The 14,610-nt window shown below is 37.7% G+C and overlaps 1 protein-coding gene across 1 annotated transcript in view; it reads left to right on the top strand.

The window, feature by feature from the left end:
- NEK10 (NIMA related kinase 10) overlaps window positions 1–14,610 on the top strand; it is a 96,761-nt gene that overhangs the window by 81,995 nt on the left and 156 nt on the right. Inside the window, exons 32-34 of the mRNA XM_065628844.1 lie at window positions 1,987–2,095; window positions 3,437–3,489; window positions 3,574–3,629. Coding sequence (XP_065484916.1) covers window positions 1,987–2,095; window positions 3,437–3,489; window positions 3,574–3,629 — 218 coding nt within the window. The remainder of the gene's footprint in view (window positions 1–1,986; window positions 2,096–3,436; window positions 3,490–3,573; window positions 3,630–14,610) is intronic.

Here is a 14,610-nt window from a genome sequence, read left to right as displayed (position 1 = left end):
ATAAAGATTATATAAGCTCTTAACTTATGTGAGCTCTTCTTAATTTACTATTAGTTTCCCAGTATTATTCATGTTTTGGAATGTATTCCTACTAAAACTATGAATTTGAAGAAAGCACTGTCCCAGAATGTCTTGAATGTAGCATACATTGTCCCATTGTTGCATAGTATGTCAGGAACATTTTATAGTCATCATTTAAAAATACCACAGATTTGCAAGAATGGCATGACTAAAGAACTGTGCCTGCCTGTTTTCCAATGGCATGCTGGGTCCTTTCCAACAGAGAAAGAGCTCACAACTAATATCAGAATTTCTAAATGTTCCTGCAAAATCTCCTGAGAAGACTGTAGTCAGCAGAGGATCTGAAAATTACATCCTCGGCATCTGTGTACTGTGGGAGACTGTGAAGATATTTTATTTTTTAATTGATAACAAAGCAGTTATTAGGTATGTTACTGTATCTTAAATTTCATGACAAATAATTTCTTTCACGTAATTCCCCTGTGTAATCTGATTTGATTGTCACCTACTTGCACTGAGTCTTCTAAGTCATTGTTTGCTATGGAATGGACTGACCCCAAATGCTAAATCCTTCCTATACTTTTGTAATAATTAATCTGAAACGCTTAAGCTCCACGGAAGGTGGCTACTTAGTGTTCAGATTAGTAGTACATTTGGAAGATACTTAAAGATGCCTCTCTCTGAGCCTCGGTTTCATTCCAGTTTGCTGTCCTGTAAATCAAACTGCCGTTTGTATTAAAATATTCCTGTATTTCAGCCATAACATTAAATCTAAGCAAGTTTTTGCTAAATGTGTATTGAGTCAGTGTTTTCAGGAAAGGATGCCCAAATATATGGTAAGAAAAAGGAAGTGCTAACCTAATTTTCAAATACCTAGAAATAAAGGAACCTATTTATTTATAAATGTTATCAACTGTTAAATTGTGTTAGTTTCAAAACTGCTGGATGTAAACCTGAAGAAAAGGGAAGAAATACACTATTTCAGAAGTAAATGGTAGTAAATTGAAGATGTTTGAAATGATGAATGCAATTCTGGGCATTTCCACCTTGAAGGAAATAGTTACAGAAACTATTGATACAAAGCAGCAACAAAAAGCGCAGTTAGAAAGATGGAGAATTGATTAACATCAGTGATTGAATTGTACATATTTTACCAAAATCACCATAATAAATATGTTGGATAACATGGACATAATTTAGAGATAACAGGAAGAACCTAGGGAAAATAATTAGGTTAAACTCTTCCAGCAGGTGTTGTTAGAGACTGTGCAATTTCTGCAAATAAAATTTTAAAATTATGCATTTTTAACTATGTTGAATTAGAAAACCTAATTAGAATAACAGACAAAAAGATTTCTCCACTGATCAGTGGTGGGGTAAAGGTCTTCCAACAACAGATATTCTTCTGTTTCTGTAACCGTAAAAGTGTTAACATGCTGCAGAAATGCACAACTAGAATTTCTCTCCTGCCCACAAAGATATTTTCATGTCAGAGTTGTTAACCATTGGATATTTTCAAAACTAGATGTTTTTAAGTTTAATGGCAGTACCCTTGTTCACGTAATCAAGTAGCTAAACTGACTTTAAGGTCTCAGAGTGCTGGGATCCCTCTAATGGGAATTATATCACTTGAATATGGACTAACAATTTCGCTTCAAGCCCTCAGTTTTGAAAATCAGAGTAATTGGCTGTTTCTGTCCTAGGTTCAAGGGAATGCACTTCTCTGTCTTCGCACAAATGTATAGTTTATGACATTTTGTTCAGACAGTCTAAAGAACTCAGTGCTTTATACCAAGTGCAGATTGGCAGCTTGCAACATTCAGTCAGTGTTTCTGTAGAGATTGATTGCACTGGGAAACATAGGAAGAGGTAAACTGCCTGATGAGAGTCTGAAGTTTATCCTTTGCTTGTTTTGTGTTTGTATTTTTATTTTATTTATTTTTTTTTTTTTCCTTTCTTCCCCAGCTGCTGCAAGGTTCTCCTGAATTGATTGAGCCGAACTTCTTCACAGCAGATTGGCGCCTGGTGCTTCTCTCTTCAGGTGGAAATACATTGCTTCCAGATGATAGAAAAGGTAAAGCAAGCAACAAAATCTCTGTAGCGGCATATATATTTCTAATGAAGTGTATGGTATCAAAGCAGAAGGAATTGCTGCTCTAAGATCTGTCTTTAAAGACAGTAAAGTTATGTTGACTATACTGATTTTCATAATCAGTATTTTTTGGTTTGTTTCTTTTGTTTAAGTCCTGGTAAGATATGCAGTTTACCACTGATGGAACATTCTGCTAATTTAAGAGAGTATACTTTGGAATGACAAAGAAATATCAAAGATGCAAATAGCACATGGTTCCTCCATGAAAATCAATAGAAATTATTTTAACCGAAAGTGCCCTACTTAGGATTTACCTGTCCTTGCACATGATTTTTAAAGAAACTATTTAAACCCTATTTTCTTCTTCTGTCATGTTTGAAACAGTTATACTCTGATGATTTAATTACCTAGCTACATCAAGCCCTACAAACTTGAGGAGGGAAATGCTACATGCTATGCCACATCTATATAATGTAAAGTATATATATGCTTTAGAAAATTAATAGTGTCAAATACATTTTGGACTAGTGATACTTGGTGTGACAAATCATGAACTCCATCTTTATTCAAACCTGCCATCACTGGCATTGTCCAGGGTGGGGAACCACAGTTCCTAGTTCAGAGACTGGTTTCATCATATGCCTCTTTGTGCAAGGGACATAAGGGAAATGTGCAGCCTGTAATTTGGTATTTGTGCAATTTCCATTCTTCCAAATACAGGAAAAGCTATATTGCAATCTACGGACTAGAGGACATAGTAACATTAAAAACTGTGGTGCCAGAAACAAGAGTGAGAAACTTTGCTTTTGCTGGCCTTTCTGTTGAAACTAGTGTATGTTCCACAGCTTATTGCAAAACCCCAAAATGATACTAGGTGTTAAGGGTGATATTTGAGTAGGAAACAAGTCCCTAACAATTTCCTTATATAGGAGCTTTATTTTGTTCTCAGAGACAGCAATGCAATTTGTTCAGACGCTCAATATCTGTGGTTTTTTAATCTGATGTGTGCCCTTTCTGCTGTAAATTGTCAGTGGGGAACAATAAGAATGTTGCATTTCTGTGTTCTGTTACATGAAATATTTAAAATATTTTCCATCAGTTAGAACTCGTTCATAATGTGATAACATTGTGTGCCTCAAACGTTCACATCATGCCATAAGATGCCTCCCACTTTTGCAGGGAGTCATTGTGGTCAGTGAAATAAGCTGCTAATAATCAAGCATCTCTCTTGTCATTATATTTGTAGTGGAATTGCTAAGAATCTGATGAGGGAGGATAACCACCAAATTCAGTAGTATAATGTTACTTGCCTTTTACTTTAAGGTATTGTTGGCACTTATGACATAGCAGAAGGGATGACATATGAACACTTGCAGGTAAGCTATAAATATGCCTCTATGTATTGATTTATTATTTTTAATAGAGATAATTTCCCAAAATTAATTTCTTTTATCTTGTAGACTCTAATTGAAGAGGTTCTAGAGGAAAGTGGTTACTACAATTTCTCTTCTAACAGGTGAGTGTGAAAAGAAAAAGTTAATTATGATGTCCTAATTCCAAATGTATCATCTGTCTATTTATGTGATTGCAATTTCACTTTAAACTTAGTGCAGTATGTGGTGGATTATAATACATGGATGCATGGACTGCAAGAAATTTATGTGGGACATATTAGCTAATCTAAGCAGGTTTTTTTGGCCACATCTGTTTTCTTCAATCAGATCATAGAGTCGTACAAGTTTGGCAGCAATTTCCTCACATTTTTCCCATATAAAACCACAGCTGAACAGAAGTTTCATTTAAATAGAATTGTATTTTATTATAATACTCTACCATCACAAGGTTGAAAGGATGAAGCTGACAAATTTAGTAAAACATTTGAGTACAGCACAACAAGGAGAATAAGAGGTTGCTAGCACAAAAGTGCAGGGAGTGAAAAAAATTCAATGGTATTTGAAACTGGGCAAATGCCTTGTCCTGGAGATGGTATAACTTTCCTGCAGGAAACCTTTGAGGAACACAAGAAAGAAAATACATGAAAAAAATCAATACACTCCATAACATAAGCTTAGCATTTCTCATTCTTTCTACCTGCTACCCTGTTGTTTATTATCTCAGATATGCTTTAGTGCAAAATGTTACTGCTTCCATCAAGTAAGTTCCTTGTCTTTGCAGTAAACAACGTTATAAAGCCTGGGAGACTGCAGTTATATTTGCTAAAACAAAGGAACAAACATGCACCCATCCCACCCCCTAGTGCCTCTAATACATCTATTAAGAGGTTTTAAGAATGTATAGCTCATGGTGTCTCAGCGGTATTTTTCAGTTATTTATTATCTCTGCAAACTTTTCTGTATAGATTGATTCTAGCTTGAGAAGTTTCAAATGTTAGTCTGAATATTTTTATAGGTACTCATTAAACTGGAATTCCAGCTTACAAGTGCCTTGCAGCTGCTAGCTGTAAGTGTTGAAAAATCGTGATTCAGCACTCCCAAAATACAATAACAATTCACTCTTTAAACCTTCAGGGTATACTTGAATCATGTTTACAAATCACTTTTGCAGCCATGAGGTCTAACAAATTTGTTTATAATAGTTTTCAAGTATTTTAAATTTTCTGTCCTAATCACAAGCTCTCAAGATTTGTTGCTGTAGAAAAAATATCACACAACTTATGAGGAAAAAAAAAAAAAAGAAGAAAAAGGCTCTCATTTTTGACATGAAGATCTAGTGACTCTTATTATAAATGAATAATAGCTGCTGTAGCTGTATAGGCATTTATCTCACAAACAGACTGGCAAAAAGCATCTTACTGCAATTAACTGTAGACAGGTGGGTGCTGAATATGGACTTGAGTATTTTACACAAACTACTATAAAAATAAGATTTCTACTAGTGGAAATCATAGAATCACAGAATATCTCAAGTGAAGGGACCCATAAGGATCATCGAGTCCAACTCCCTGCTCCTCACAGGACTACCTGAAACTAAACCATATGACTAAGAACGCCATCCAGATGCTCCTTGACATCTGACAGGCTTGGTACCACAACCGCTTCCTTGGGGAGCCTGTCCCAGGGACCGACCACCCTCTCAGTGAAGAACCTTTTCCTAATGTCCAATCTGAACTTCCCCTGATGCAGCTTCATACCATTCCTTTGTGTCCTATTGCTGTAAAAGTAATTGCTGAAATGTGAAGGATGCTTAAAGATTGCAGGAAAATATGCTCGTGCTTTCAACACGTAACACAGGAATGCCACAGAAATGCATGAAACTAACAGGAGTAAAATAATTAACATTCTGTTTTTCCTGATTTATTCAGGGCTACTTATTTTGCTGCTGTGCTGAAATTCCCTGGAGAGTAGTTGTTCTTTAGAATCTTAAGTTACTTTTATACATTTTTGGAAATTTTATTTTAGAGGAGACATAAGAGAATATGCTTCCTAGCCACATGGGACAGCGTAGTATTAAGTGTTCTCTACACTATGTTCATCCTGCAGAAGGAAATGGGGAAAAGAGCAGGCAGTCCGTTTCCACACATACATAAAGTCTGGAGGAGGCCAGTGAATGAATGCTCAGCATCCTTCTTCACAATGGTGGATGTGTTTTGTATTTGGTTTTCCCAGGAGCATAGTGGAAGTCACATTGTGTTTCCCCTGAGTTATGCCGCTTCTTCAGCAATGCTGATACATTATCCACAGTCAGTGTTGTTCTGTGCTCTGTTCGTGGGACTTGGAGCAAAACAAAGATTTTGGAGCAGGTGAAAGGAATAGAGTGAAATCTCCTTATAGGTATAGTCTCCTTAGAAGTTTAGAAGTATGTTGTCTAGATTTGATTATTTTTTCTTCTTGCTTATAATTGTTAATGTGTGCATGTAACTGCTATTGTTGTAGATTTTGACTGACTGCATTGCATGTGTGTCTGTCACTCACGCATGTCTTGGCTTTAGCTGGCAGATACAAAATAGCCGTACAGCAACCCAGTTGTTGATCTGTCACCAGCAACAATATGTGTCCTTGATTTTTCTCTGTGCTTTTGAATCCTATTACCTGCTGTGATGCATAATTTTGTTTCATTCCCCTGTCACTATTACATTACTTCTTTTCCAGACAATGTTCTACCCCCAAATATCTTCCTATTTTAGTGCTCTTCCAGAAAATTAACAGACCATGCTTGGGCCTTGGCCGGCAAAAGCACGTCTCTATTTCCAGAGGACTTACTGTGTGTTCTAAAGTATGCTCTTGCCCAATGCCATTCTGAGCTTTTCAGAACATTTTTTTTCTTTTCCTTCTCTCTCTCTCTCCAAATAGCCATGCAGTCCAGTTTTAATAGCTGTCCAGTATTGAATGATTCATTTGGCTAGCAGACATGCATCATTAGGTTTTGCCTCAAACTCTCCAAACAGCTAAGCAAGCTAGAGGGACGAATCACTCTCTCAAGCTGCACTGCAAGTCACTTATCAGTGTCCACTGTTATCTGTTTCTTTTCCACCACGCAGAATTTGGTTTGCAGCCCTCAGAGCAACATCCTATCAGCCTTTCTTGTATAAAACTGGTTTGAGCCTTGCTCTAATTTCTTTCTCTTATATGCAGCGAAACATTTCAGAAGCAACTGCAAATTTTCCAGCAGAAACTTGGTACATCCTGTAGCCTTCCTAGGATCCCCTTCTTAGAAAAGTGTTCACAGAAAAGCTTTAGAAAAAAGTACTAAGAGTAATGAATATTTGTATCTTGTTTAGGAACTTATGGGGTAATACACCTATTTTTCAACTTTCTTAGCTTATTTTAAAATATTTTAGTTTGTGTTTTTCAGTTTCTAAGATGAGAAGTTGTAATGATGCTGCATGTATGGGGCTTTCACAATGGAAACAGAATGATGGTGTTTCTTGGCGGAAACAAATTGCTTTCCCTTCTGCCCATAAGAAGTTTCTAGCTCTTCTAATAGAAATGGGAAGGAAAAAAAAAAGGACTCCAATGACTCAAAAGTCCTCAGAAGGCCCTGCTGTGGAACAACATGGGACACATGCGCTATTTCTAAAAGCACTATTAAATGCAGAATAAACAGCTAAATAGCATATAGCATAATAATGCAATCTCCTACCGCATCATGGAGCACATGTTATAGAGAAAGCATTCTGAAAATATTTTTTCTTTATTTTCTGGTTTTTGGGGGCATTTGTGTTTATCATCTTTCCTATCACTGTTGCCTCTTGCTGTGCCTCCCAAAATTCCAGGAATATATGATGGGAAATCAAACCTTAAGTGAGGCAATGGCATTAAAATTGTAGTAGGATGAAGAAACTGTATAAAGGGTTAAAAATTATTCAAGCAACTGGATTAGGTGATCAAACATGAATTCTTTAGAAACCAAGACAGCTTCATAAGAAAAATGTCATGCTTTTTTTTCCCCCCCCATTTTCATTATAATAGTAATTACTATCTCAATGTCAGTCATTTCATGGGGATTAATGACCAGCTGAGGATAATGACCCTCAGCTTTATCTTGAATAATCAACTTGTGCCCATTTGTCACTAATCTCCTGAAATGACTCAGTGCTCCAATTGTATTACTTATTTATACAGAAATTTGATAAACATGCATAAACCCGCCCCGTAATGTTTCAGAATTATTCTGTTCATATCTATTGTGTCACTCTTTGTTTTTCTCCTTCTGTTTTAATATTGTACTGCACAAGAGGCAAGCTCCTTGTTTGTGAGCATGTTTATGAATAGGACAATGAATACCAGTTTTAAACTTTCATCATGATTTTTTATATTGAAGTAGACATGTAATACCCAAATTGATGCAGAAATCTATTTTTAATGAATTCCATTAAGGGATTTAATCCAAGCAGAAATTCAGTTATATGAAAAAAATGCTATAAATAAACAAAAATAGCAATGGTTAGAGAGATGAGCTGTGTTCAGCTGAGTGCTGTAGCTTTGTCGTAGTTTAACCCAAATAATCAGCCGAGCACCACACAGCCACTCGTTCACTCCCCCTCAGTGGAATGGGGAAGCAAATCGGAAGGGTAAAAGTGAAAAAGCTTGTCGCTTGAGATAAAGGCAGTTTAATAGGTAAAGCAAAAGCTATGTGTGCAAGCAAAGCAAATTAAGAGATTAATTTGCTCCTTCCCATCAGCAGGCAGATATTTAGCCATTTCCAGGAAAGCAGGCCTTCATCACGCCTCACGGTTCCTTGGGAAGACAAACACCATAACTCTGAACATCCTCCCCCGACCTTCCTCCTTCTTTCCCTCAGCTTTTATTGCTGAGCACAATGTCACATGGTGTGGAATATCCCTTTGGTCAGTTGGGGTCAGCTGTCCCAGTTGTGTCCCCTCCCAACTTCTTGTGCACCCCCAGCCTACTTGCTGGTGGGGTGGCGTGAGAAGCAAAAAAGGCCTTGATGCTGTATAAGAATTGTTCAGCAATAACTGAAACACTGGTGTGTTATCAACACTGATTTCATTACAAAGGCAAAACATACCACCATACAAATTGCTATGAAGAAATTTAACTCCATCCCAGCCGAGACCGTTACAAGCTCATATGACCGGAGGTCTGTTTATGAGAGAAATGTTGTTTCAATATTAGTTTTGTAGGAAAAGAATGGTTGCGATGCAAATAAGAATAGAAGGAAACAGTCTGCATATTCAAATGCATATATTGATATGTTGTCACAATTTTCATAACCTGTTCAATGCAATCTTTTCTGCTGTTATTGAAGTTTTAGAGAAGCAACCATTGGAGTAGTTAGATATCTCATTAAGAGGAAAACTGTCAAGTCTGGCTCTAATGATAGCTATACATTTTTAACTAGTCAAAGAATAGCTTAAGATATTATTCACAGAGGAAAAATATAACTCAGGAATGACAGCAAATTCTGTATTTTGCCTCTTTGAGGCAGCTGTCATTTGTATTTGGTCTATGGTGCATGGATACATCATTTGAAAATGGAAGTGTTGTTAATGGAGCTTTTTCTGTCTGCAAATTCTTACCACATTATCGATGTATCTTCAGTATTATTGCACCTCGTTGTGTTACATGATTAATGGATTCAAATTCGTATTTAGCTTAGTTAATGTTTTTTAATGTTCTAGAGCATACCAAACTAGACAGTAGATGAAAGTACACAGCTCCAGTGCTCCTGGAATCTAAAGTGGATTTTTGACTTAGTGATATCTAGGTGATTTAAGACACTCTGCTACTTTGTGATTTGTTTTGGCACCACTTTCTGCTAATGCTGCCTGGCATTTGCTGTTAACTGTTTTCTTCCTCCAAATGGTTGTCCATGTTGATTCTTACTTCTTACGTGTCCCATGTACAAAAGAAGATTGTTTTGGCCAGCAATGTTTATTAGAGTTACACCAGCATTCTGTTGATTTGTACTTATCCCCAAGGAGGTAAAAACATCTGTGAAAGCTCAGTGGTACATGATTTTGGTTTTTTTTCGTTCTAAACCTCTGTGGCTGCAAGTCTTTGATCTACCCACCTGTAGGTCTGACACCGATCAGCTGAGGGTCTCTGTGGCACTGTAAGCATGCAGCCCTGTTCCCACAGACCAGCATTCACTACGTCTTTTGAGTTAGCTGTCCTTCCCCTAAGAGACGGTATTGACCCACCTTTCCCAATCACAGATTCTACAGAAATTACAAAAAGGAGAAGCAACAGGAAAACACGATGTAGCAATTGATCCTAGCTTCAATTTCATCCAACTCCTAGGGTAAGGCAGTGAGTAATCCTTGTCACATTGATGAATATAGAGTGTTCCAATGACAATGGAATGTGTGACCAAGAGATGGATTAAAAGACACTTGCTAGATAGAGTTTTCCACTGCACATATTGATAGTTACACCACACATTTTTATGCTTGCTAGAGACATAATTTTTGCTGAGTTGGTACAGCCACACCAATATTGGCTGTACTCAGAAGATATATGTGCCAATACTTCCTGTTAATGATACAGTGGAGCTCTAGAGAAATGATGACTTATAAACTAGGGAAAACGTATGCCTTAGATCCTAGGCTATTATAATAGCAGCCATGCATGTTAAAATCAGATGGCTAAGTGTGAAAAACTTACTGCTAACCGGATTTTTAGAGAATTGCAGGAATATTCTGGTCATTTCAGGGATGGACAGTAGTCTAATGGCACAGAAAAAGGATTTGCATTTTTCTAAGATTATAATACCATTAAAAACAAACAAACCCAAACAAACAAAAACCCACAAAACCAACAACAAACCAAACAAAAAAACAAAACCAAACAAAAACAACCAACCAAAAAACAAACAAAACAAAACCCAAAACTTTTCCCACTTTCGTTAGTAAGTCAGTCTTTTTTATTATTTTAGGATTTTTTTTCCTTGTGAATCAGAATGACATGAACTATAGCAGAAACTGCTTATTGCTCTAGCAATCAGGATCAGGCCTACTAGATTTGAGTAGTATCAGGGCTGCTGGGTTTAAAAGACTTAGATGTAGAACCTGGCTTTAATTCATGAGATTGCATTGTGCAGAACAGAGAGGTGATCCAGGGATCAATCTGATGCAAGTACCAAATAATGTGATCATGTGGTAGGACTGTCATTGATGCAGAACCTCTCACCTCACTCAACTGAAGGTTCTCTTTAGCAATGAGACATGTGGCAAGGTGCATTTCACTTCTGACTGGAAAAAGCGAAGCAGTATCTGGCCTGAATTTCAGCTGACTGGCAGGTACCAAGTCTTTGGTAAAGTTCAGTGATAAATATGCAAAATTAAGTGGTCTCCTGACAGTGGAAATGCCTGAAGTCCGCACTGTCTGTAGAAAAACTGTGTATTTATGAAGCTGTCTCTCAGCATTTGGGCTGTGGGAATGACTGTTTTCAACACTAGGCAGATGGCTCTGGTCCCTTGCAGAGATCACATGCCCTGAGCTCTCAGACGTTCTTATGTGAGCTTCCCATCTTTTAGTAGAAGCATCTGTCATCACAGACTTGTTTGGCTGAGATAAGATGGGTTTGCTCTTGCAGTTCTGAAGCACAACTTTCTACGAGTTTGAGGAAGATATTTACTCTGAAACTCACTTCTGTATGTCTGAGATGCCTACTTGGCAGAGTTCTTGTATAAAGCATAGATAAAGTCTGTCAACATCAAATAAGAAGGCACCTTCTCACTCAAGATGGTTCAGAAAGCTCACTGTAGTCTGGAATCATTCTTGTGCTAGCAGACCTGTTTCTTGTACAGCTGCTCTGAACTAAACACTTTGACTTGCAGTGAAGAGGATTTTTTCTTTTTTTTGAGGCTTTCTTCAATGGTTTGGTCCACCTAGGGTAGTTTAGCTGAGAAGAATGCAATACCTTTCCATGTCACAGCAATATGCTGTTGGAAGGAGTTTTGGGAATTCTTAGGTTAAGTGAAAGACAATCTGAATGTTTTCGAAGAAATCGAAGACAAGATTGGCCTCAGTGTTCAGAAATCAGGGCCATAAAAAGATAAATTCTTTTTGCCTGTGTCAAGATATCTTTCATGACTGTGGCTAGGGGAGGAATTGCACATTTTTACATAGGTAGGTGTTTTGATATAGCAGTGTAAGATACAATAAAAGCTATTTTAGGATGTCATTATAGTACTAACAGGCACGGTATTCCTCTAAATGCTGTAGTTGTGTCCCTTATCCTGGAAGACTGCCTTTTTGCTATCAGAACTTCCATTTACCCATAAGGGAAAGTCAGATCTTCATGTTTCTGACACAGTGTTCCATAAAGAAAAGACAACTCTTGGGCCTCATTGAAGTGTCACCTCCAATTTTGAAATTTAATTTGAAGCCTTTTACTTAAGACTTAATCATTTGAAAATTACGTAAAAAGAAGGAATAGCTGTTTGTCTTACTGGGATTTTCTATCACAGTAGGTACATGCTTAACAGTAGCCTTAACAGGGCACTAAAATATTGTCAGATAAGTTTAGACATCAGAACAGAAAGTGAGGCTGTCTGGTCATCTTAAGGTAATGCCTAGGCAAAGAAATGATGAATAGCAATTGATGAGATAGGGGCTAAGACAGAGCCAAGAACAGCAGCAGGGGACAGAATGCAGGAATCCTGGAAAGGAGACTGGTATGGGCAGAAGAAAGAACCACCTGTAGCTGGGACTGACCAAGTGAAGAGAATGGTTTGCAGTAAGGCCAGATGGTAGGAAGAGTAGGCACACAGAACAGGAATCAAGCTCCAAAGCTCAGACAGAAGAGGATCCTCTGACAGCTGGGGTGCTTGAGTGGACATCGTTCTTTTTATACTGTGAGAAAAGCGTGTATGTCCTTATCATCTGGTGCTGGTCCTCACAGAAGGATAGCTACCCATATGTGCTACAAGCTATTTATTAACTTAAATAGCAGGGTCTGTGCAGTGCAAGTAATGGTTTCAATTAAGGGAGTTGGTGATATCGCATAATGGAATTCCTGGAGAAGAGTTAGTTTACGATGTAAAAATTAGGAAATAACATACGTGATGCTTTCCATTAAATATTCTTAACTATATTTCATAGGTTGTGATTCAGGAAAGACATAGAAAGTATGCTTAATATGGATCATGGTAAAAATTTTAGTCGTGTTCCTACAGCCGACATGGCTTCATCAAGGGCAGATCATGCCTCACTAATCTGGTGGCCTATGATCAAGTGACTGCATCAGTGGACAAAGGAAGAACTATGGATGTCTTCTACCTGAACTTCTGTAAAGCCTTTGTTACAGTCCCAACAGCACTCTTACCTCTACATTGGAGAGGTATGGGTTTGATGGATGGACGTTTTGATGGATAAGAAATTGGGTGTCCACATCCAAAGAGTTATAGTCAATGGCTCAGTGTCCAAGTGGGAAACAAGAATGGTGTTCTTCGTGGATCTGTACTGGGACCAACACTATTTAATATCTTTACCAATGACATAGACAGTGGGATTGAGTGCACCCTCAGCGAATTTGCAGATGACACCAAGATGAGTGCTGCAGCTGACATGCCTGTGGGACTGGATGGTCCCAGAAGCTACAAGAAAGTCATGGACCTGTTAGAGTGGGGCCCAAGGAGAGCCACAGAAAATAATCAGAGGATTGGAAGACCTCTCCTGTGAAGAAAGGCTTAGAGAGTTGGGGTTGTTCCAAATGGAGAAGAGATGGCTCCAGGGAGACCTTATTTTGACATTTCAATATATAAACGGGGCTCATAAGAAAGATGGATAGAGAATTTTTACCAAGGCCTGTAGAGATAGGACAAGGGGCAACAGTTTTAAACTTAAAGAGAGTAGATTTAGATAGGACTTAAGGAAGAAGTTTTTTATGATGAGAGTGGTGAGACAGTGGAACAGGTTGCCCAGTGAAGTTGTAGATGCCCCATCATTACATATATTCAAGGTCAGGTTGAACAGGGCTTTGAGCAACCTGACCTAGTGAAAGATGTCCCTGCCCATGGCAGGGAGGAGCGTACTAAATTATCTTTAAGGGTGCCTTCCAACCCAAACCATTCTTGGATTCTACTCTTTGCACAGATACAGTGCCCCATTAAATATTATGTTATCCACTTAGGGGGCTGAATGAAAGTTTGCTGTCAGCCTTCAGTCTCTGTTAGTTTTTTCCTTATATATACTTGGCTTCACAACTTTAATAACAATCTTTCATCTTAGGGATGTGTTGAAATGTGTGTGTGAAACTAGAAATGATTTTTTAATATTTTTTTCTTATTACTGGAGTACTTCCATATCTTTCAAGACTTTAGTAATCAACATAACACTTTACTTCCTGAGGGACCATGTGTATAGAGGAATGTTTGAAAGGACTTTGGATATCTGGGTCATACGTATCGAATAGAAGTAGTCAAGGAAAATTTCAGAAGAGGTCTTATTCTTGGAATGGCGAGTGGTGGAGTTTTGAGACAAAAAAGGAACACCTGTTTTACTTTCTCACAGCACTGATTATGAGAAGTCATCTTTACATCATATTTTCATAGAATAATTATAACGATATAATAAAACTTATTATTATGAGACAATTTTCACATATACAAAACTGACACTAGTGGCTCCATCACTTTCTGTGCTAATTTTCTATGTAGCCTGCCAAAGAGGAATTAGGAAAGGAGGAAGAAGTGATGTTGAAGACTTACTTTCAACTAGTTCTTCATAGTGCTGAAGTCTCTGGAGATGTATCAGTAACATAAGTTAAACATGGCCCACAAATTCATTATGTTGCATTCAGGCCTCGTTGATCAGTTGTGGGAGACCTTTGCACCGTGCTGCTCTAATTCTGTTTTGTGCAGCGCAGACTAGTCTGTAAATTTTGAGTCAGGAGATCATGAGATGAACTAATTCCCTTTGTGTAGCATAAATGATCAAATGTCACCCAGACATTTCTCCATCAAACTCTGTTGTAAACTCTGAACTAAAGCATTTCTTTTGATAGACTTCCAGGGTTCCTTGGCTTTGATATCATACTTATACATCAGTTTTCTGCTGACAGCACAAAGA

This window comes from Caloenas nicobarica, chromosome 2 (genome assembly GCF_036013445.1).
Source record: "Caloenas nicobarica isolate bCalNic1 chromosome 2, bCalNic1.hap1, whole genome shotgun sequence".
In the NCBI taxonomy this organism is placed as follows: Eukaryota; Metazoa; Chordata; class Aves; order Columbiformes; family Columbidae; genus Caloenas; species Caloenas nicobarica.
The sequence above is the reverse complement of the archived record's forward strand: the minus strand, read 5'-3'. Positions and strand labels throughout refer to the sequence as shown.